The 24,997-nt window shown below is 45.9% G+C and overlaps 1 protein-coding gene and 1 pseudogene across 1 annotated transcript; both read left to right on the top strand.

Moving 5' to 3' along the window:
• The first annotated feature begins 14,726 nt into the window (after positions 1-14,726).
• LOC102919178 (nucleophosmin-like) lies at positions 14,727-16,879 on the top strand (annotated as a pseudogene).
• On the top strand, positions 15,112-16,426 carry LOC102917034 (transmembrane emp24 domain-containing protein 10). Its single transcript, XM_006979770.4, has one exon. The coding sequence runs from the start codon at positions 15,143-15,145 to the stop codon at positions 15,800-15,802; it is 660 nt and encodes a 219-aa protein (XP_006979832.1). The 5' UTR covers positions 15,112-15,142; the 3' UTR covers positions 15,803-16,426.
• Positions 16,880-24,997: the final 8,118 nt, after the last annotated feature.

Genomic DNA, 24,997 nt, shown 5'->3' with positions numbered 1-24,997 from the left:
GTCTGATCCGCACTCTTTCATTAGGTGGATTACACTCTAACAGAGCTCTGGGCAATTTAGGAAGTTCTGTAGAAGAAGCCAGTCACTCCAAAGGGAGCCTCCCACCTTCAGGAGGCCAGACCTCTAGCCAGCCAGTGTCAGCCCCTTCCAACACATTTCATGCAAGTCACTTTACAGTTTGCCTACTTGCGATCTCACTGACCATAAACCAGACCCTTCAGACTCTCACTATCACTGTCTTACCAATGATGAAGCAGAAACTCATAGAAGGGACATCAGTCCAAGCCTCGGCTTCATCCTAAGCATTCGGAGTGTTCCCCATCAATTCCTGCCTGTGCATCAAGCTTCCCATCACTAGAAGTGACTAGAACCAGGAAGAGCAAGAGCAAAGAGATTAGTAGCAAACTGTTTGTCTTTGCAGTCCTGGGGTGGAGCCCAGGGTGTCTCTCTGTCTCTCTCTCTGTCTCTCTCTCTGTCTATCTCTCTCTCTCTCTTTCTCTCTCTGTCTCTCTCTCTGTCTCTCTCTGTCTCTCTCTGTCTCTCTCTGTCTCTCTCTGTCTCTGTGTGTGTGTGTGTGTGTGTGTGTGTGTTTTTAGAGACAGGCTTTCTCTGTCTACAGCCCTGACTGTCCTGGAACTCCCTTTGTAGAACAGGCTGGCCTTGAATTCACAGAGACCAGCCTGCCTCTGCCCCCCAAGTGCTGGGATTAAAGGTGTGCACCACCACCGCCTGGGTATATTGCTCAATTTCTAAGCATTTATTTCATGTAGGATGCTGCAGCAGGCACTGAAGAGATAAAAGGCAAAAATTAAAAAGTTATTGTTCAGTACTTGCAAACCTGACTCGAGGTACATACACAAGTACTCATTGCATGCACAGTACACATGGTAGGCCTGGCTGGTTGTATAGATCCCAGATGTCAGGAAGGTCAATGTGGATGAGAACCTCATATTCTGAGAGCTTACATGCTGGTGGGTAGTCGTAACATATGAAGCATTAGCCGTATTCGAGACACTCAGCCACGTGCTCTGCCGGATCATCTATCCATTAATGTTCTTTTTTACAGACAAGAATACTGAGGTCCAGAGAAGGTACAGATGCTCGTGCTCAATGATGGCTGGACTCTGAAGCCTGGCATATTGACTTCAAATCCTCTGCTTCCTTGCAACTCGATTGCACCCTGAGTGGAAAAGACCTAAACAACGTACGTCCATCAAAAGTGGCCGTGCAAGCCTCTTGGCCCTGAGCTGCCCGTATACACACTTCTTCGTCCCTGGGGGCCCTAGTGAGCAACCCCGCGCTGTCCCTGTAATTTATAGTCCTATCATATTCAAATTTGGCTCCAGTCCTCTGTGGCCCCACTGCACTTTCCTGGTAATGATTTACTGTTTTAATTGAGACTTCACTTAGAAAGAACTTATTGCTACATGCACAGGAGGGTCTGAAAGCCCCAGAATCCAAGGCCAAGTTTGACCCAAGCCAGAGTTCTCTCCCGACTCCTTGGTGTACAGCTATAACCGCGGAGTGACAGAAACCTGAAAGCTCGCCCAAGAGGGAGGAGGCGTCCTCCGTGAAAGACAAATGGCCTTGTGTTTCACAGAGAAGGCACCGACACTCGGTGCCCTTTGGGTTTGTGAGTGAAGGCTGTACCCAGACAGGTCAATGCTGTCAGGAGATGGAGCCCCGAGTAGGGGGAGGTGACGCTGTCACTGCGGGGGAACGTGCCTGTGACAGTGGTTCAGCAGATCTAATGAGCAGCCTGGCTCCCTCGTGTCATCCCTGACATCTCTGTCTCCCTGGACAGCAGCACTCATCTGTCCGCTGACCCCTCCGACACCCGTCTCCGCAGCCGGTGCCGCAGAAGGGGCTGTGTGACGGGGAGACGGAGACTCAAGGGGAGCAAAACTCTGCAGCTGCAGGGGGGAGCTTTGCAAAACTGTACGCACCCTGCTCAGAGGAGAAGCAAGACAGGAAGTCAGGGTCACTCCAATAAGCCGACATCCCCCAAGGACCCATTTACAGACAGGCCCCTTGGGGAACAGAAGAATGAACAAGGGCGGAGCATAGTGGCGCCCGCCTTTAGTCCCAGCAATCAGGAGGCAGAGGTTGGTACATCTCTGTAAGTTCAAGGCCGGCCTGGTGTACATAGCAAGTTCCAGGACAGCCTGGGCTACACAGTAAGGCCTTGTCTCAAAACAACAAAAAGTGATGAACAAGACTCAGACCAGACCCACAGGGGCTCCAGCCTGGACACAGAGATGACTATTACAACATACAGGTCCCAACAGCTGCACACAGCCTACTACAGGACAGAGAGGAGAGAGCCTTCATTTCTGGCCCAGAGGTAGAGGGCTGGCTTCATAGAGGAAGCAGCTTGGAGATGAGCCTTGAGCCCATGGGTGATTTTTGACAGGCAGGACAGAGAATATGAAGTACTTCAGGCTGGAGAAACCCCGGAAGGGAAAGAGTCAGCAAAGCTTGGGTGTGTGTGTATGTGTGGACTTCAGGAAAGCCAGTTGGCTAATGCAAAGACACAGGAGGTATGATGAGCAAGATAAGTTGAGACCAGTGACAGAAAGTTCTAGATACCAGGGGAAGGATTTGAAGTTCATTTGGAAAGTAATGGTGACTTGGTGACGGTATTAGATTTGGGTAGCAATACGGTTAAAACCGACAATGGTCAGGAGAATGAAGAGGTTATGGAGAGGCAGAGGACACTGGACTTCACTAGCCTATAAGAAAGGAGCATAAATCAGGAAGTCAAGTGTATCAGTTAGGGCTTAGGATGGTTAGATGTAACAGAGACCAAAAATAAAGTGTTTCACACCAGTAAGACTTTGTCAAGATGCCATTCTGGGGCTATTACAGCTGCTCCAGGGATGCCACAGACTCAGGCACCTCCACCCTCTGCTCTGTGGTCCTAGTGTGTGACTTCTAATCCCAAGGTCACTTCAGGAACTAGAATAGCTTCTGAAATTCCTGCCTATGTCAGCTGTAAAGAGAATAGAGAATATAATTTTTAAGATGGAACCACTGCACCCTAAATACATTCAGGATTGTTGCCAAGGAGAAAAGAGAGATGGCTACTGAAGGGCCACACTTGGTCCCTGGTGCAGAGAATCAGGAGGCAGAGGCAGGCAGATCTCTATGAGTTCAGGGCTAGCCTGCTCTACACAGTGAGTTCCAGGCCAGCTAAGGTTGCATAGTAAGACTCTATCTCAAGAAAAACTTAAACAATGAGAGGGGGGATTCTGAGGCTACAAGCACAGGGCCAGTGAGGATAATGAGTCCACAAGCAAAAAGCAGAGAGTCCAGGGAAAGAGTAGGTGGGAGGAAATGAAGCCTGGCTCAGACACCAGAGAAAAAAATGCCTGCTGTGGGTTCTGTTTCACCAGATCACCTGATCTGCTATCTGATCAGTCTCTCTGGGCCAAGTCTTGGAGTTTTCCCTGGGCCACAAAAGAGAAGCAGAGATGAGGGGACAGAAAAGGGATCTGGCAACCCAGAGCTCCTCATTGTAGGAGGGAAGCAACATCACCTTTGCTCACCACAGTGGTGGAGAAGCAGAGAATGGTATAAACTGCCATTACATGTCAAGGGCGCCATGGTGCTAGGAAAACAGACAACAGGCTCCCGGGGACACGGAATGGGATGATAAGTAAAACATTCACCATGTTACCTCCAGGAAGCCTCCCCTAGAGGGACCTGGCCAGGCAACCACCCAGCAGGCTGAGCAAGGCCCTGGCTTTGGACACCAAAGAGGACTTCTAAGACCTCGAGTGGTGGTCCTACCCCCCATGTCGTCCCTGGAAGGAAAAGTGAAGACTGAGAGGAGAAACCCAAGTAACCATTTGCAATCTTCTCTCTTCCCTCCCCTCTAGGGAGGAAATTGGAATCCACAGACCCACACTTAGCCGGTGTCCTCCTGGTACACAAATGCCCGTGGGGAAGCCAAGCATGGCCGTGTACTCCTGTAATCCTAGCTCTGGGCACGGAAGCAGGAGGATTGGAAGTCCAGGCCATCTTCAGCTACAAGGAAATTCCAAGACCAGACCTGAATACTTGAGAAGATCTCAACAAACAAAACAAAACAAAAGCCTCCAGTGAATGGTGCTTCTTCTTCACCTATTTGGATCGGTAATTTCTTTTTCTGAAGATCTCATTTTAAAACACTTCTGCTCAGCCCTGCAGTGTGTCATACAATGTCAGTCATTATATCCGCCAGTGATGTCATTACATCAGCCAATGACCAAATACCTAACAAGAAACAACTTGAGGAGAGAGAGGCTCATGGTTTGAGGAGATACAGCCCATCCTGAAAGAGAAAGCATGGCAACAGAACATTCCTTGGCAGCGGGAACATATAACCGAGGCATGCTCACATGTCAGTAGAACAGGAAACAGAGAGGAAACTGGAAGCAGAGACAGAAAAGGAAGTAGGGTGGGGCTATAAACATCAAGACCCACCCTCAGATTGTCCACTTCTTTCAGCTAGGCTCCACCTCCTAATGACATCGCAATTCTCAGGGCTGGACAGAAGGCTCAGCAGTTCAGAGTACTTGCTACTTTTCCAGAGGGTCACAGTTCGGTTCCCAGTACCCACATCAGACAGCTTACAACTGCCTATAACTCTAGCTCCCAGGAGTCTGATGCCTTCGGCTGACCTCTGAGGGCAACTACATACACGTTCATGTTTACACACACACATAAACATAAAATAAAAACCTCTTAAAGCAGTTCCTGTTAGGATCCTGCCCTCACTCTCCTGGATCTGGCATCTTACGTCATCAGGGGGCGTTGGCAACTATGTACCCACAGTGTGGTCACGCAATCCCCCGCCTTAAAAAAACTGAACACAGACACCCCCCCTACACTTTCTCTCTGTTTCTTCTCTGCTCCCTCTGCCAGGCCTGGCTCCTATCCTATCCTCTCTCTCTCTCTACCCCCACCCATTTTCCCTCCTAATAAAGCTCTAAAAAGACACCACTGGGTTCTGCCGTGGCCCGTGACTTTTCCGCCGGTAACCAGGGCCACCAACCAGCACTGTATTACCTTAGGTTCCCTCTGCTGGGAACCAAGTATTCGAACACTTGAGCCTGTGAGGGACGTTTCCCACTCAGACCATTAACAGGATTCTGAGGATGCTGAGGGTACTTTGTGACTTGGCAGAGTGCTGTAACAGCATGATGTCTGCGTCAGAAAACACATTACGGGAAAGGGAGGGGAGGGGAGGGGAGGGGAGGGGAGGGGAGGGGAGGGGAGGGGAGGGGAGGGGTGAGGAGGGGAGGGGAGGGGAGGGGAGGGGAGGGGAGGGGAGGGGAGGGGAGGGGAAGGGAGGGAGGGAAGAGGAGGGGAGAGAACGGAAGGGAAGGGACGCCAGTTAATTACCGTGTCTGGCCAGCACATTATAGATGTCAGCGTGTATTAAAGTAGCACACAAGTTCTAGGTAGTTAGTATTTCAGGAGGTGTTGACCTTTCTCTGCATGACCATCTCCACCCTTCTGAGTGAGGCATGAGCTGCTCTCCGACCCCTAGAAGGATATGGAGACTGTACATGCAGGGTTCTTGGTTTGCAGCCCATCTTCGTCTCTCTAAGAGGGTTCCCTCCTCTATCCCTTTCCTGGAATTTCATGCACAACCCGGGAACACAAAGGACAAAACATATATGTATATCGAGCCCCAGGAAGAGTCTCCCTACCCTGAAACTCCAACCAGATTCAGGTGGCTTTCAGGAAATCCGACCTCGCAGGTTTATCAGAAGACGCTCCTGGGGGTTTTCCTGGTCATGATTAGGGACAAGCAATGTGAAGACAGTGTTTCCCAACTTCAGCTACCAATTCTGGAGGCTCGTGCAATATCTGACCATTTCTACATCCACATCAGCCCCAGACATAAAAGGCAGCCATCCTCTACCCCACTTGTAAAAATGCAACCATACCCCTCCCCACTTCTAAAACTGCCTAGCTAGACCCCTCCACAGCCTGGTCCTTCAGCAGGCTGTCCAGACAAGGCGCCCCCCTCAGGTAGGCGCTCTCATAGCGCCCTGCCTGGAGCCCGGGAGAGAGCTAACAAGGAAGAATGTGACAGCAGAGGATTACCCACTCAGAGGGAGCAGTGGTGACTGTGTTTACTCCCAAACCCGGCCCTATTTAGTGGTCTGTGTGCATCATTAATCTTCTTCCACAATCCGTTCCCCATCTGCTCCCACTTTTTAATGAACTGCCACTTGTCACACGCAATAAAATCAGCACTTTGCGAGAATTTCAGCAACATCGGATGGAAGGAGGGAGGCAGGCGGCAGAGGGAGCAGGCGATGAGAGACTGAGAGGAGAGCCAGGGTGTCTGGGCAAGGGGACAGGGATAGAGATACCCGCAGCGCTGGGTCCGCCGCACAGGGTCCGCAGCGGCATCTGCTCCACTCGGAACACATCGCACCAGCAGGCGCCCTGAGCCTCATCACCCCAGAGTAGGGTTCTAATAACCACAGTGACCCGGAGTGGCCAGTCCTGCCCTGCACAGTGCTGTGGCAGGCCAAGTTTGATCTGAGCCAGGCTGTTTTACACAATGATCTCCTGGTCGTGAGTGGCACAGGCAGCAAATGGATGGTGTTTCCTAGCCTCGGCTACCAGCTCTGAGGACATATCCCACACTGGGCTATTACTTCCTGATTACTGACTTGGCAGGCAACCCCCTCGGAGCTGCAGTGCGTGGGGAAACTGAGACTTTAGTCTGCCCTTCTCAATCGTGTGTCCAAACCCAACTGTGATGAGGGCTTCATCCGGGGATCAGAAGTTGGACAGGGAGGAAGACAGGGCCCTTGCTCTACTTGGGAATCCCATTGCTGAAGGTAGAATCATAACAGGGGCCATCTAGTCTAGAGAGAAAGAAGAGGCTCCTCGAGGTCACATGATGACTTTGACATTTGGCGGCTGGAGACTAGGACTGACCCCCTGCCCTCCAAAGCCTCATCTTCGCCAGACTGGGGACTGCAATGTCTCGCCTGAAGGTTCAGCTTGGCTAGTCCTGGAAAGTGGTGAACCAGGATAGGAATGTCTAATGGGCAGTGGTGGCGCATGCCTTTAATCCCAGCACTCAGGAGGCAGAAGAAGGCGGATCTCTGTGAGTTCAAGGCCAGCCTGGTCTACAGAGTGAGATCCAGGAAAGGCGCAAAGCTACACAGAGAAACCCTGTCTCGAAAAACCAAAAAAAGGAATGTCTAATGGTGACCAAAAGCAGCCTTGACCTCACAGTCCCTGAAAAGGAGCCAGAACCCTAGGTTTCCAAGCACCCAGCACATCTCATAGTCTGAGTCAAGCCCTTCTGCCTTAGGAGATGAGTAATTGGTGAGTCTGTGTTCAGATTTAAACACCTGTATTCCCCGCCCTCATGCAGCCTGCCTTTGCCTCTCAGTGCCTCAGTTTCCCTCCAGGATTCTTGCCAGCCCATGTCTGAGAAATAGGAGTCTCCAAATACTGCATGCTTCTGCCCTCCCCCATCAGACGATCAGACCCACCAGGCAGGGCCTGCATGACGCCTCTCTGCAGCAATCTTCCAGACATTAAAATAAAGTCCAGTGGGATGACCAAGCAGATGAGTGCGTGGGCGATGAATCAAAGACTCAAAACTCTTAACTCCGTGTGTCACCTGTCTTTGGGGACTTGGAGTCTCCTTCTTGGTCTCTCATCTTCTTGGCATTGCTAAAGCCGCTTACATGATTCTCTCCACATCAAGGGATGACCGGGAGGCACATGGAACCCAGCCCCAGTCCTTCTGAAGGTCACTTCCTCCCATGCCTTACTCACCAGTGTTCCTCAGGTCCCCTCCCTCGGTGTTCAGTCACCAGACAATGAAGGGAAGGATGCCTCCTGCTCCCAGCTCTTGCACTGGTCCCTGGAAGTGACCTAGCCTGGCTGACTTAACACAACCTCAGCTGACCGACTCCCTTCACTTGGGGACACTCTGGGCTCAGAAACCATAGATCTACCTCCAGACGCTGCCCACACCTGCAAAAGACAATCCCACTTAAAGCAAAGAGTCACTAGAAAAAGGGGGTAGAAAAGAAAGTCAGAGGAACCCTTCTACTTGCAAAAAGGTGGGTGAACTGTCAGATAGTAACAGCTCCCTCCCCAAACCCCAGCCTGATGCAAGAGGAGGTATGAAGCAAGAGGAGGAAACAAAGTCGAGGATGTCAAAGAGAGGACACAGGATGGGTCTCTGCTAACCTCGCCATTGGCTTAGGCAGCAGAAAGCAGCTCAAGCCCCAGAGAGACAATATCGGTAGAGTTCCATGCAAGTGAGCGGGAGTCCAGACAGGGAGAATCAGCAGACCTGTCAGAACGTCTGTGCCCCAGCAACTCAACACATACACACCCAAAGAGGACTAAGAGAAGAACTTCAGGCAGCTTCCCTGAGGTGAAGGGGGTGATGGTGGCTCATGGTTGATGGCTAGAAGATACCACTGTTCCACACAGGGAGATTCTTGCGGGCCGCAGAAATATATCATAAGAACTCAGCTGGTTATGGCAAAGTCACTACCTGGAGGGATCAGGGAATTCCTCCAGAGGAAGCCAAATCCCAAGGAGTTTTTGGTGTTACTTGGCTTGTTATATATCAGCTGTATTCTGTTATGAAAATCATGTGTGCCTTCATAGTTTTCCCAATTGACTTTCCCCTAAGAAGGACTAACAGTGTAGACTGATCACTCTCTGGACATACACATTCCAGGTATTTGGAGAACAGCCTCAGGAAAGGCTTTCTCTGGAACCAGTTATCTCCCTTAGCCACTTTCAAGGACTACAGGAAACACCACCCAGGTGGACGCCCAACTGCCAAAGACTAAATGATAACAGCCCACCTGAAAGTCTCCTGACAAATTCCACAAGGAGACACCACCCAGGGGGGGCGCCCAACTTCCAAGGACTAACAAGTGATAGCAGCCCACGTGCAAGTCTCCTGACTTACAGTAAATTCACAAGAGGACGCCGCCTAGGCCAGGTGGACACTAAGTAATAGTTTTACACAATTTAGCTTAGGCCCTTCTTTCTTACAGCCTTACTAACTTTATAGACCTCTAACTACTTACCTAACCACTTCTAGGAATATTTAGATAAACTTCTGTGCTAACAGCTATGCTCAGCCAGAACTCCCAGTTCAAACCTCCCTGTATCACCAGAGGCATCTAGCTGTACACAGGTTGCCTAGAGACTGAGCACACTTTCCCCCACCCTGCAGAAAAACGGCAGACAGCTTGGACAGATAGGAGCCACAGGAAAAAAGAAGACAGTTTTATTTTCTCCCATTGACCTAGCAACTTATAGATTTTTAACATCCTTTACCAAACACATTTAAGGTTATAGTTGTGCACGTAAGATCCCTCTTCTTAGATATTACCCATATTTAGCCTTTAGTTGATTCATTAGTCACTTCCCCTTTGGGTCACAAATGGTAATTAACAACTAGTGCCCTTCTTTGTAATTCTTATCAACCCTCCATTTGATCCTGATAGTGGACAATCACTGCCTGAGGAAGTTCAGGCTGAGTGTCCTGGGTGGAGGGGAGGATTGTGATTTTGGGGAGATATATAACTGTAAAGCAGAGGACAGGCCAGAGAAGAGAAAAGAGAATGGAAGAACGAGATGGGTAAGAACTTGAGAGGAACAAGCTGAGATGGGGAAGAACTAGATTGAAGAGCTAAAAGAGAGGACTAGAGGAACGAGATGGAAGATGGGGAAGAGCCAGATGGGGAAGAACAAGATGAGGAAGAGCCAGATGAGAGAGAAGGAGACAGGAGAGGAGCTGATAGGGGAAAGAACTAGATAGATGAGAACCTAGAAGGGACAGAACTAGATGAAGGAATTAAGATAGAACCTAGAGGGGACAGTAGATAAATATAGAGAGAAATCAGGCAAGAAAGGAGCTAGACATGAGAACAGAACTGAAGCTGTGTATAAAGGATGTTATGCCAGAGGAATTAAAGCGAATGGATCAAAGAACTCTGAGTGCGTAGACTGATTTACCGACCCTAAAGATTCTCTGCTGGTTGATAGAGCCTTCCGCGGACCCTGGGAGGGGACTATCGAGGGGCTGGACCCCCATAGTCCTCGTTAGGAGATGAACTTAATCACCCTCCCACCCTCTACACCCTCTGGTCACCTTGAGGGACTGTCTATTGTTGTACAGACCCCATGACCAAGGCGACTTATAGAAGGAAGAATTGGGGGTCGGGGGGTTACAGTTTCAGAGGATGACCATCATGACACAGATCAAGACAGAGGCATGGTGCTGAAGCAGTAGCTGATCCACAAGTTGTAGGCACAGAGAGAGAGAGAGAGAGAGAGAGAGAGAGAGAGAGGAGAGACTGGGCCTGGCATCAGCTTTTGAAACCTCAAACCCACTCCCAGTGTCTTAGTTGGGTTTTATTGCTGTGAAAAGACACCAGGACCACAGCAGTTCTTATAAAAGAAAACACTTAATTGAAAGTGGCTCACAGTTCAGAGATTCAGTCCATTATCATCATGGCAGGAAGCATGGTGGAGCGCAGGCAGACACCGTGCAGGAGAGGTAGCTGAGAGCTCTACATCTGGATCTGCAGGCAGCAGGAAGTGACAGTGCCACCCTGGACAGCTTCTGAGACTTCAAAACCCACCCCCTAGTGGCACACCACCTCCAACGAAGCCACACCCACTCCAACAAGGCCACAGTCCTAACAGTGCCACTCCCTATGGGGCCTATGGAGACCACTCTCACTTAAACCACCACAGGGACAGAGGCTGGGTCTTGACTATATCTGGTCCCTCATGGTCTCTGTGACAGCAAAGGTCACACTGACCCCTCCTGGCAGTGAGCATTCACAGGGAAACATGAGGAAATAGCTGAGGAGTGCCACCCCTGTTGGAAAAAAAGAAGAAGAAATTGCAACAGATTAAACATTAACTGGGGAACTAGGCAGAACAAGAATTTAAAATAGCTTCGTGGGCCAGCAAGATGGCTCAGAGAAGAAAAGTGTTTGTTTCCTTGCCTGATGACCTAAATTTGGTCCCTGGAATTCATGTAGTGGAAGGAGAGAACCAACTCCTGAATGCTGTCTTCTGACCCTGACCTATGCATGCTGTGGCATGGCCACACACACACACACACACACACACACACACACGCACGCACGCGCGCACGCGCATCATAAATAAATGTGAAAAATAGTTTTATACCAAAGATTCTCAAAGAAATGAGGGAAGCTGTTAGGGTCTGAAGTGGGAAGACACAGTTATAACCAAGGCGGTTGGGAATCCAGTATGGGGAACATGACTGTTGAAAGAGTCAGAAGGTGCATGGACCAGAGGACCAGAACAGACACGGCTAAAGAACAGGAGGTGAAGCAGTCCAGGCCGATGCTAAGCTGTTTGCAGTATCAACTCCCAGCTGTGAGATGGCCCCGGGGTGGAGGTGCCTGCCACCAAGCCTGATGACCTGAGTCCAATCCCCCAGGCACAGAAGTGACTGCTACTGGTTATCCTCCAACCGCCACATGTGGGCCATGGTACACGCACGCACGCACGCACGCACGCATGCACACACACACATATTCTCTCTCTCTCTCTCTCTCTCTCTCTCTCTCTCTCTCTCTCTTTCTCTCTCATAATGCAATAATGCAATAAAGTATTATTTCAGTGTTTAGAAAACACCCTGTAAACCTTTAGCTCTACCTTATACTTAAATATCCGGCCCAATTTTAGCATAGGAGAGGTGAGACTGCAAAATATTCTCTTTGAGCATATCATGATTTTTTTTTTACTTATTTATTTGTGGGGGGTGGGTGGGTGTGTGCGCGCGCACTTGTGTGATGCTGGGGAGAGAACACAAGACCTTGTACAACCTCAGCATGTACCTTACCAATGAGCTATACCCAGCTTAGAATATTCTCTTTGAAAAACCTGCAGTGTATACTGGTAAGAAAATAAATAAAATAAGAAATGTGCTGCAAAATAAGAGAGTAAACAAGAAAAAAGTGAGTCGAAATCAAACATGGATCCACAACCACCTGTAACTAAGATTTTTAAGCAACTCCAACTTGATGGAACAATGTGGGACTATCATGAAGGTGAGAAAGAAGTCCATGTCTTTTCCATGACAAGAGACAGGTTTAAGAAGTTAATAAGAAAAATGCATACAATTAGAGGTCTTAATAGGCCAATCACCAGAAAAATTCTAACTAGAACGAATCGCTTTCGACTAGTCAGCATGTGCGATGTTATGCTACAGTAACGAGCTGCCCCGCCTCAGTGGCTTGCACCAACAGTAGTTTATTTCTCATTCAGATGTTGGCTGTACGCCAGATAAGGCAGATGTGTTTCCCTTGTAACTTTTTATTCCACCACTGGGCTGGAGAGGCAGGCCTATTTCAACCCCACGGCAGAGAGAAAAGGGCCCTGGGACCACAGGATGAGCATTAAAGCTATCCTGACATCAGGGACAGGTCTTTTCAACTCATATCCTTCAAGCCATGCCTGATATCAAATGAGGCCAGAAAATACCCTCACAGGCTTGTACTGCAAACCTCATGGAAACAGGGTAAGATGTGTGACCCTCTCGTGTGAAGAATAGAACATCTTCCAGAACCAAGAAAATAAAACTTGCTTTAATCAATTAACATCAGAAAGGGAGGGAGTGTAAAAAGTTATATTGCATAAAATAAGATGACATCAAAGAGCATTAAAATGAATCCAAGTTATAATAAAGAAAAGGAAAATGAGTGTGGGAGTGCACACATATCATCCCAGTACTCAGGACGCTGAAGTGGGAAGATAATGAGTGTGAAGCTATCCTGGGCTACATAATGAGACAGACAGACAGACACACACACATACACATATGTCTCATTAAGTATGTATGTGTATACACATATACATATATATATATTTATATATATATATATATAGAGAGAGAGAGAGAGAGAGATGCTAAATATTCTTAAAAAGAAATACCAAGCAATATGTTTTCTAGAAATGGTATATTTAAATATAAAAAAATCTAGAATTCAAGCTTAGCAAGATGGTTTAGAACTGACTCGCTGCCCCCCTCTCTCTCTCTCTCTCTCTCTCTCTCTCTCTCTCTCTCTCTCTCTCAAATGTAACTATAAACCCTAGAAATGATGCCAGGTCACCTGAAGACAACTCTGAACTGTGTTAAGAAAACAAAGTGTTTTGTGACCTAGGACTAGAGGAGCAGGTAACAGAACATCTTATATCCCAACCCAACAGAACAACAGACAAGAGCAAACCCCAGCCTCGCAGAAGAAGAGGACCTGGCTCAGTCCTCTCCCAGACCAAAGAGACATCTAGAAAACACAGCACCACAATGGGAATGGCAGCCATCCACCAACAGCATGTCACTCTGGAAAACAGCCGCCTACCCTCACCTGCCTGAGACTCCCTTCCTTCCCCAAGAGACACCTGGCAATTCTGCCTTTACCCCTTGGTAAACACAAGCAGAAGCTACCAGACGCTGGCAGCATCAGATAAACCACGAGGATCAGCCAACATCAGAAAGGCTCTGAAATCAACTGTCTTTGAAGATACTGTCCAGACTCCTGTGCACTAAACACAGAGTACCACTAAAACACAAAGCTCAGCTAAGACCTGAGTCTCCTAATGTGATCCATAAAATGTCCAAGATGCAATTTAAAAACCACCTATAATACCCCAAATCAAGAAAAATCAGAATGCAAATGAGGAAAGGCAATCAACAACACCCACTGAGATGAATCAGACATGGGAATTATCTACGGATCATTTTTTTAAAAAGCTATCCTAAAAATGCTTCAATGACAGATTACAAGCTATCTTGAAACAAATGGAAAAAAATAGTCCTAATAAAGACTGAAGCTGTACAGATATACACATATACATAACATACAACTTTTAAATAGACTCTATGATGGACATTAGAGAACCTGAAAACACAATAAGAGTTTTTTAATAGCTGGATGAATTTAGAGTGGCGATAACAAAAGACGACATCAGTGGATGAGAAGACAGACAAACAGATTCTCCCCACCCAGTCAGAGCAACAGAAGAAAATGAGTTTAAAACATAATGAAAGAAACCCAATATTCACGCGGTCGCAACCGTGGGATGAGAAAAAGGAGAAAATGAGACTGGAGGAATATTCAGAGAAATGGTGGCTGAACTCGTCAGATTCAAGACTAGCAAATCTCAAACAGGCTAAAATTAAAGAAAAGCTGTGCCCAGGGCTAGGAGAAGTTTAGTGGTTAAAGGGACTGCTTCACAAGTGTGAGGACCCAAAGTTTGGATCTCTAGAAACCCAGGGAAATCCCATGTGAGTGTAGTGACTCACCTGTAATTCCAGCTTTAGATGGCAGACACCACAATCCCTAAGCAAGCCAGCTAGCTAGCCAGACTAGCCTTATTGATGAGCTCTGGATTTGATTGAGAGACCTGCCTCGGTGAATAAGGTGGAAGAGCCACAGGGGAATGACTCTCCACAGCAACCTCAGGCCTCCACATGCCCAGCATAGAGGTGCACAGGCACCTACACACATGTGCAAGAAACATGTCTATACACACATGCACACCACTCACACACACATGAAAATGGAAAGTGGAGATTAAAAGCATATGCCCTGGCGTAATTCCTTCCTCTGTGTCTGTTCTGAGGAGCAGTAGGCAGTTTTCTCCCTCCAACTTCACGCCAAAGTGCATGCCTCCACCTCATGGAAGACCCGATGGACATGAGCCCTCTTCAGCCTCAGAACTACTTTCTGGTCATGAACTAAAGGCTGGCAAAGATTATAGGTGGACAATGATGAGAATGAGCTCCAGTTAGGGGCAGGGGCAAAAGACGAATTACACATCGTAGAGGCAAAAGTAATGAACTATGAAGGTGGTCCAACTAAAGTAACACTGGCAACTGTGAAAATGTCTGTACAACCAGCTGTTCCCCCTGGGGGCTGTGAGATTACACCAGCTGTGGTCTTAAGGTTAAAGTGTGGTTCAGGGCCTGTGCACATCAGTGAACAGCACCCAGTGGCTATAGAGGAAGATGCAGAGTCAGAAGAGGGAGATGAGGAGGATGTAAAACTCTTAAGTAGGGCTGGAGGCCCCGGGTGGTGAACGAGGCTCCGGCACCATGTCTGGTTTGTCTGGCCCGCTCTCCCGGCCTGGCCCTCGCCCGTCCGCGCTGCTCTTCCTCTTCCTGCTGGGCCCCAGCTCGGTCGCCGCCATCTCCTTCCACCTGCCCGTGAACTCCCGCAAGTGTCTCCGCGAGGAGATCCACAAGGACCTGCTGGTGACGGGCGCCTACGAGATCACCGACCAGTCCGGGGGCGCCGGCGGCCTGCGCACCCACCTCAAGATTACAGATTCTGCTGGCCATATTCTATACGCCAAAGAGGATGCAACTAAGGGGAAGTTTGCCTTTACCACGGAAGATTATGACATGTTTGAAGTGTGTTTCGAGAGCAAGGGAACCGGGCGGATACCTGACCAACTCGTGATTCTAGACATGAAGCATGGAGTAGAGGCGAAAAATTATGAAGAGATTGCAAAAGTTGAGAAACTCAAGCCATTGGAGGTGGAGCTACGACGCCTAGAGGACCTTTCGGAATCCATTGTTAATGATTTTGCCTACATGAAGAAGCGGGAAGAGGAGATGCGGGACACGAATGAGTCCACGAACACCCGAGTCCTGTACTTCAGCATCTTCTCCATGTTCTGCCTCATTGGACTAGCCACCTGGCAGGTCTTCTACCTGCGTCGCTTCTTCAAGGCCAAGAAGTTGATAGAGTAATGCGGCTCAGTCTTCCGGCCCTGGTGGCAGCCAGCAGAACATCGCTGGGACGTGCCTGGCCTAGCTCAAGGCCATCCTCCTAACAGTACCATCAAGGCACAGTGGAGTTTTCTTGCCAGAACTGATTTCTTTTGGTGTGGGAGAACATGGGGCACCACCTACACCCAACAAGTCAATGAGGACTTCTTTTCAATGCGGTAGGATTGGGACTGGTTTTTCGACAAGATTATTAAAGTCGCCTACAGAAAAACAAAACAAATACAGGGGTTACCTAGCTAACCAAAGCCAGCACTGGCCCTGGGTTTCCTCACGTGGTCCGATGGAGCTGTTGGCTTCCCCTCCTCGCTATCACCTTGGTCCTTCACTCGAGTTCTTCCCCAGTATTTCTGTGACCATGCTCAGCTTGTCTCACGCCACTTGTCCTCTTCGGCTTCCCTGTGAAAACACCCTGAACTTTCTCTTGGCCCTTAGATGAAATGTTTACGTAGCTTCTGGTGATAGCCTTCATAATTTTATGTCTCCTGAAAGGGTCGTGGATGGGACACATAAAGAAGTGAGCTTTGAACTGTAGAAAACCTCCTTAAAGGAAATCTCGTTTTAGACAATTAAAATGTTTGTGTTCAATCTTGAAAAAAAAAAAAAAAAAAAAAAAAAAAAAAAAAAAAAAAAAAAAACTCTTAAGTAGGTCCAGAAAGGGATCTGCTCCCGGAGGTGGTAACAAGGTTCCACAGAAAAAGGTAAAACTTGACAAAGATGCTGAGAATGATAAAGATGATGAAGAGACTGAAGAAATGTGTACAAGATACGCCAGACAAACAGTCCCAAAAATTAAACCGAAATGGAAAAGACTTAAAAAAGCGGCGGTGGGGGGGTAGGGGTGGGGGAGACACTCCTGTAACACCAAAAGGACCTAGTTCTGTAGAAGACATTAATGCAAAAATGCAAGCAAGTATCGAAAAGGGTGCTTCTCTTCCCAAAGTGGAAGCCAAGTTCATTAATTATGTGAAGAATTGCTTCCGGATGACTGACCACAAAGCTATTCAAGATCTCTGGCAGTGGAGGAAGTCTCTTTTTTAAAAAAAATAGTTTAAACAGTCTGAAATATTCTATCTTACTTCATTTCTGTCACAGCTGATATCTGACTGTCCTTTTTATAATGCAAAGTGAGAACTTTCTCTACTGTGTTTGATAAATGTTGTCCAGGCTCCATTGCCGAGAATGTGTTGTCTAAAATGGCCTGTTTAGTTTTCAAGGACAGAACTCCACCCTTTGCTAGGCTTTAAGCATGTACGAAATGTTATGATAGGACACAGCAACAGTGGTGGTCAGATGTGGGAATGGAAGGGAGACAAAAATAGATGTGCGAAATAAACTCCGTATTTTAATAAAGCTTTTTAAAAGCTGTTCATATGTTGCTACAGAAGCTAGAAGTATGGGGTGCTGAGAGAAATACCACTCAACTGAACATTCTTTATGGAACAACAGTATGGGGAAATGGGAACATGCCTGCTGAGAGATCCCAGACCACACTCAGAGACTGACTGGTTAGAGAGGTTCAGAGGGATGATGAGAGAATCCTGGGTGATGGGGGAGGAGACAGAACAATAGAAAGTTCAGGAATTCTGGGACAGAAAACAATCCTCTCCATGAGCATGATAAATCATACTTCATGCTTGAAGAAAAACTTCCAGCAACATATTCAAGTTCCCCAAAATACAGAGTTCATCAAGCATTTACAGAATTGCTAACACTGCTTTCCAGAAGATTCCCCAGCTCCCTTCACAAGACCTGTATCATCCTGACAACAAGATTAAACACGGAAGAGGCGGTAGGGAAAAGGGAAGCTTGAGCTCAGAGTGTCTCATGAACTTAGCTAGAATATATTATTATTGTAAAAAAGCCAACTGAATTCAATATGTATACAAAGAATCATACATTGTAACCAAGTGGGCTTTATTCTAAATATTTCAGGATAGCTACTTCAAGATCTAAAAAATCAATCAGTGTAGTCCATAATTTCTGTTAACTAAGGAAGAAAAAGCATTGGGGTTGAGAATGTACATCAATTAATAGAGTGCTTGCCCAAGATGCACCAGAGGGGGAAATGCCTTACACTGAACTAACCAGGTGCAGTAGTAGTACATGTCTGCAACCCCAGCACTCAGAAGGTATAAGCAGAAAGATCAAAAGTTCAAAGCTGGGTCGGAGAGATGGCTCAGAGTTTAAGAACACTGGCTGCTCTTCCAGAGGTCCTGAGTTCAGTTCCCAGCAACCACATGGTGGCTCACAACCATCTGTAATGAGATCTGGTGCCCTCTTCTGACCTGCAGGGATACATGCAGGCAGAACACTGTCTATATGATAAATAAATAAATCTTACAAAAAAACAAAACAAAAAAATTTAAAAAAAAAAAAAGTTCAAAGCTACCATCCACTACATAGAAAACCTGGACTACATGAAACCCTGTCTCAAAAATAAAATAAAATAATGAGAGAAATCATGTGATCTTATCAATGAATGTTGAAAAGCATTTTATAAAATACAACAATCCAACACTTACTAAAGAAGGAAATTACTCAACAATGAGCATGCGCGCACGCGTGCACAAGCGCACGTGCACGTGTGCGCACATGCACACACACACACACACACACACACACATACACACAAGCTTATGGCTGACATCATACTTGAGAGGGATGACTCTTAGGGAAGAGCAGGGACAAGGCACAAATGTGTACTCTCACCACACTTAAAATAATACTGGAAGTCCCAGCTATTGCACAAGCAAAAAAAATACACAAAAGACACATGCATTTGAATGAAAGAAATAAAACTGCTGTCTTGCTTTACAATGGCATGATTGTTTATCTTGAAAATCCCATGGAACTCACAGAAAACTTTCTATAATGAGTTCATCAAAAGCTTCCATGAGAGCAAACATGTAAAAGTATGTCTTGTATAGTTGTTTATAAACATGCAGAAAGAAACATTTGCAACACCTTGCCATTTATGGTATGCCAAAGAAAATAATAAAGTACTTAGAGGTGTATTCAATAAAATATTCATGGGATCTGTTTGCTAAAGATCATAAAATAGGTCAAAGAAGAGCTAAGTAAGTGGAGATACTTACTGTGTTCCTGGGCAGCCAGGTACAGCAGAACAAAGGCACCATTTCTCCCACAGCAACTGACCTAAAAGCTTATCCAATAAGAATTCCATCAAGGCTTTTAGAGATATGAGTACATTAACCAGGTCACCAGAGCCACAGAACCAACACAATCTCTGGTTGTGTTAACCAGAGACTTATGGTAAGGGATCGGCTTTCCTGGTTATAAGGAATGAGAAGTCTGAGTATTTGCAGTCAGCAAGCTAGAGACCAGTGCAGCTCCAGCCCTGCTTCAGGGCCCAGAAAGGGACACCAGTGTTGGAAGTTCTTGGCCAAGTGCAAAGGCCTGAGAACCAGGAGAATGTAAGGCAGGAAGTGGGAGTGGGGAGATTGGTGCCCCCCCCCATGAAGGACGTACCAGAGCGCACACAAGTCTCCCCTTCCTCGATTTTCCTGCTCTGTTCAGTGGACGGATGCTGACCACCCACACCGGTGAAAGCCATATTCTCTCACTCAGACTCCTGGTTCAACAGTTAGTCTCTCTGGGCATAGCAGAGCATGCCTTTATCCCAGCATTTGGGAGGCAGAGGCAGGCAGATCGCTGTGAGTTCGAAGCAGGCCTACACAAAAAGACCCTACTTCAAAGAAGAAAAGAAAAAGAAATAGGAAAAGAAAAAGTTCATTTTATCCAGGAACACAACCCGAACAATTTTTAACCAAATGTCAGGCATGCCATGGCCTAATCAAGCTGACCCATAAAACCAATTATTGGATCAGGCAAGCTTATCTAAAACTTCTGTGGAAGGCTCAGGCCCTTCAGTAGCTAAAATAATGGTGACAAAGAGAAATGAAATGAAAAAAAATCACCTTTGTTGATAATAAAGTTGATTATATAGCCAGGGTAATCAGAAAAACATACTTTTGCAGAGAGTTCTATGGAAAAGAATGAAGGTCCACAGAAATAGACCCACACGAATAAGACTACTTGATTGGTTGGATGATCGGCTGGTTGGTGGGTTGATTGGTATGTGTGATGTATGTGCTGTTTGTACATGAAATTCATGCATACAGTGTGGTGATATTATGTCCCCCAATATATTGTGCACCTTAATAAACCTATCTGGGGTCAGAGAACAGAACAGCCGCTAGACAGACATAGAGGCCAGAAAATGGTGGCACACACACCTTTAATCCTAGCATTCTGGAGGCAGAGATCCATCTGGATCTCTGTGAGTTCAAAGCCACACTGGAAACAGCCAGCCATGGTAACACACGCCTTTAATCCCAGGAAGTGATGGCAGGAAGCAGAAAAGTATATAAGGCATAAAGACCAGGAACTAGAGCCCGGTTAAGCTTTTAGGCTTTTGAGCAGCAGTTCAGATGAGATCCATTTGGATGAGGACACAGAAGCTTCCAGTTTGAGGAAACGAGATCAGCTGAGGAATTGGCGAGGTGAGGTTAGCTGTGGCTGGTTCTGTCTCTCTGATCTTTCAGCATTTACCCCAATACCTGGCTCTGGGTTTGTTTTTATTATTAAGACCTTTTAAGATTCATGTTATAATGCAGAGGTCGGACAACCTCAGGAGCTGGCCCTCCATCTTCCACCTTGTTTCAAGACAGGGTCTCTTTTGTTGTTCATCACTGTGCACACTGGACTAGCTGGTCCACAGGCCTCCAAGGATTTGCCTGTCTCTGTCTGCTATCTTACCACAGGAGAGCTGGAATTACAGATATACACTAGCATGCCTGGCTTTACATCAGTTGTGACTATTTAAAGATTTATTAATTTATTATGTACACAGAAGAGAGCACCAGATCTCATTACAGATGGTTGTGAGCCACCATGTTGGTGCTGGGAATTGAACTCAGGATCTCTGGAAGAACAGTCAGTGCTCTTAACCTCTGAGCCATCTCTCCAGCCCCCAATTGTGACTATTTGAACTCATATCCTCACTCACTTATGCAGCAAGTGGTTTACATACTGAGCTATATCTCCAACTCCTCAACTGATCTTTTTCATTGTTTGTTGACATATATTAGTTATATATAATAATGGAATTTCATGCATGCATATAGGGTATTTATAGTTGGGTACTACTCTCTAGGGACATATGTTAAATGAAAAGCAAGTCAGTCCCACATGTTACTTACCATGTGACAACATTTATATAACTTTAAAGTGACTGGGGGACTGGAGAGATAGTTCAGGGGGTAAAGAATGTTTACAACTTTTGCAGAAGACCTGGGTCCATGCAGTTCCTATCACCCACATGGCAGCTCACAGCTCCCTGTAACTCCAGTTGCAGGAGATCTGATGTCCTCTTCTGGTCTCTACAGCTGCTGCATGCATGTGGTGCACATAAACTCACACAGTCACACAAGTACACACACACACACACACACACACACACACACACACATTTTTAAATAAATATATTTAAATAAGAGATGATCAGAATTTGCCAGGTGTTCGGGATGGTGGAAGAGAGAAAATGGATGTGTGTGTGGTTGCAAGAGAGCAGCATGGATCCTTGTGTTCACAGAACTGCTCAATGTCTTCACTGTGGCGCTGAATACACACACACACACTCGCATGCACACACTCATGCATGAGCAAAAGGAAGAAATAAGGAAATCTGAGTAGTTAACGGGTTTGGTATGTTATATCAACATCAATATCTCCATTATGATATTACACTAGAGCTTTGCCCAAATGTTCCCATTAGGGGAAACTCATTAAATTGTACACAGGATCTCTCCATATTGTTTATTACAGTGCATGGAAATCTATAGCTATGTCAATAACCTTTTCAAAGAAAATATAATCTATAGAAAATTTGAAAAATAAGGGGACAGTATGGCACAGATGGAAAAATTGTCAATGCTGTTCATTCTTGCATTTTTCATAGGATTTGCAGTTGGATACAAGGCTTCTGGGAATAATGAGTACATCTCCTATCAGGCATAGCCTATGACTAAGTCATAGTGGGATGTGGTGGTACTCAACTTCCAGAAAGTGTTCTTAAAGAAACAAGGACTACCCTCCCTACTTTTCTTTCTTACCCTTTCTTCCAAACCACGAGCATGAGGGACATTCATAGCCAAGGGATCGTGGAAGGATCCTGGCTCCTTAAGGACTCTGTGGGGCTTCCATGAACTCTTGTCTGCCTTTGCCTTATTACAAAGAAACAAATGTCTGCCATATTGAAGGCACATCAATCCTAGGCTTCTTCAGGACATTTAAAGAAATAACGTCATCTTATTTGGGTTCTGTGACTAAAGAGAATCTGAATCCAAATGGCCAAAGGTGAAAGATAACAAATGTGAAATGAAACAACAGTTTCATTATCAAACCAAGTAGAATTCTAGGCCAAAGAGCCAACTACAAAGAATGAAGGAATTCAGAGCTGTAAAGAGCAATTATGTCCACCACTTTTACGTCACTGACCAATACCTGACAAAAACAACTTAGGAGATAATAGATTTATTCTGGCTCATGGTTTGAGGAAACCACAGTCCACTGTAGTGAGGAAAGCATTCATTCTTCATAGCAGAAGCGTGAGGTGGACACTGTTCTCATCACTGCAGAGCAAGAAGCAGAGAACGGCTAGAACCAAGGTCAAGCTATGACCATCAAAGGCCCACCTCCTGGAACCTACTTCTGCCAGCCAAGCTCCACCTCCCAAAGGTTCCACAGCCTTCATGACAGTGCTACTAGCTGGGATGAATGCTCTTAAAACATCAGGGTGGGTGGAACATTTCATATTCAAACCCTAACAATGAACAGCAAGACACAGCACCATGAATGTATGTGTGTGTGTGTGTGTGTGTGTGTGTGTGTGTGTGTGTGTGTGTGTGTGTGTGTTTAGTAATATAGTCCCAAAGACTACTAAGCAGGCTGGGCATGGTGGCACACACCCAGTACTAAGGAGGCAGAGGCAGCTGGTCTCTGTGAATTTGAGACCAACCATAGTGAGTTCTAGGCTAGCTATGGCGCCATAGTGAAACCATGTCTCATAAAGCAATAGCTGAGGTACTGTGGAGAAAAGAGACAGGGAAAGTGTAGTTTGGGGATTTAATATGACCCTCTCAGAAATGGATCAAGAGGACAAAACTGAGCAAAGACAGATTTGAGTAACACAATTGATAATTTCTGACTGAAATACAGCACAACGCCCCAGCTGTGGGCAGTACAGATTACATTTTAGCTCACCTGGAACATTCAAACAAATTCCCTCTGAAGTAGCTTTCACAGGATGATTATTTAACCATCCCCAAACCTGTAATAAAAATAGGAATCTATAACAAAAAGACAGGGTCTTATTAATACTAAAGTCATAGAAACCTAGAGCCTAAGTTACTTAATAACACTTGTGTCAAAGAAGCAAGTGTTAGGAAAATTACAAAATACTTATAACTGAATGACAATAAAAATACCACATGTCAAAACCTTAGGGACACAGCCAACACAAAACTTAAGGAAAACGAATGACTTTCGCTATATTTGTCAAAAAAAGATGGAAAAATAGACTAAGCATTTTACTTAATAATTTGGAGAATAATCCTAAAGCAAGGAAGAATAAAATGAAACAATGTGGAAATCAATAAAAATCAAGACTAAAGGGCTCAGGAGAGAGCTCAGTTGGTAAAATGCTTGCTATGTAAGCATAAGGACCCGAGTCCAGTTCTCAGAAGCCACATTCATATCTATAAAGCCAAGCATGGTAGAAAACACCTAAGGTTGACTTCTGCATATGCACATGTGTGTGGGAGCACACACACACATACTCAAACACACTCACACACACAGACTCATACACACACACACACACACACACACACACACACACAAATAAAGATGCACTAAATTAAAACATCACTCTTTGCAATTATGAATAAATTCATTGATCCAGTCACCGTCAATAGTGGCTACTGAAATCACTGATGTCCAACCAAACATTGTCATCAGCATCCTCTTGAAGTGAACACACACTCCACTGATGAGGTAGCTGTGGTGAAAAGGGGTCATCTGTAGTGATTTCTCTCAATCTGTGGAGATAGGATAGATTCAGACGCTGTGTTTAAGCAAGTCTGCAGCTTCTCACATGTGTGCAAGAAATTTACACCTCTGAATTTAAAGTTTCTTGAAACTCTTGCAGATAATTTTTCAGAAATTAAAAGGTAGGTTCCAAAATTAATATGTAGAAAAGTGAAGTTCATTTTAAAAAAAAAAGGCACAGTGTATGTTGATTTGCTATATCAGATGTTAGGGTTTAGAACTATAGAATTTCATGCACTAACTCAAGAACAGACATACTGGGCTGGAGAGATGGCTCAGCAGTTAAGAGCACTTGCTGCTCTTGCAAAGGACCCGAGTTCAATTCCCAGCACTCACATGGTGGCTCATAACCATCTATGACTCCAATCCCAGGATAGCCAATGCCCTCTTCTGGACTCTGCAGGCATCAGGCATGTACATGGTGCACAGACACACATTGCAGGCAAAATATCATACACATAAATTAATGAAATGATAATTTTTAAAAGCACAGACATATCAACCCAATGGGACAGTACTAAGAACACATAGGTCTATGAATACATAAGAACTTGATACATGATAAAGATGGCACCTGAATCAGTAGTAAAGGGACTACATATTTAGTTATGATTCACACACACAGAGTGTTAAAATTCTACCTCATACAAAGATGAATTAATTCCAAAGCTCGTCACGGAAGCACAAGCCTGCCACCCCAGCCCTCTAGAAACTGAGAAAGACTGCTACCCGCTCAAGGCCAGCCTTGGCTACACAGTGAGACCTTGTCTCAAGAACAGAATAAAATAAAATGAAAGGCAAATTTCAGATAGATTAAAGGCCATAAGTTGAAAGGCACAATAACAGGCCCAACAGGATGAAAATGAATAAAGCCGTCAGTGATCTTGGGAAGGGAGGGACTTCATGAACAAAGCTGTAAAACAAGGTGACTGCTGTGTCTGTGCCAGACTTAAAGGTTTCTGTTAGTTGAAAGAATGCCATGCTGGCTTCCTAAGGCAGATAGAGGAAAGTACCATAGCTTGGCTG

Source organism: Peromyscus maniculatus, chromosome 7 (assembly GCF_049852395.1).
Source record: "Peromyscus maniculatus bairdii isolate BWxNUB_F1_BW_parent chromosome 7, HU_Pman_BW_mat_3.1, whole genome shotgun sequence".
Taxonomy (NCBI): domain Eukaryota; kingdom Metazoa; phylum Chordata; class Mammalia; order Rodentia; family Cricetidae; genus Peromyscus; species Peromyscus maniculatus.
This window is presented reverse-complemented; position numbering and strand designations above follow the sequence as displayed.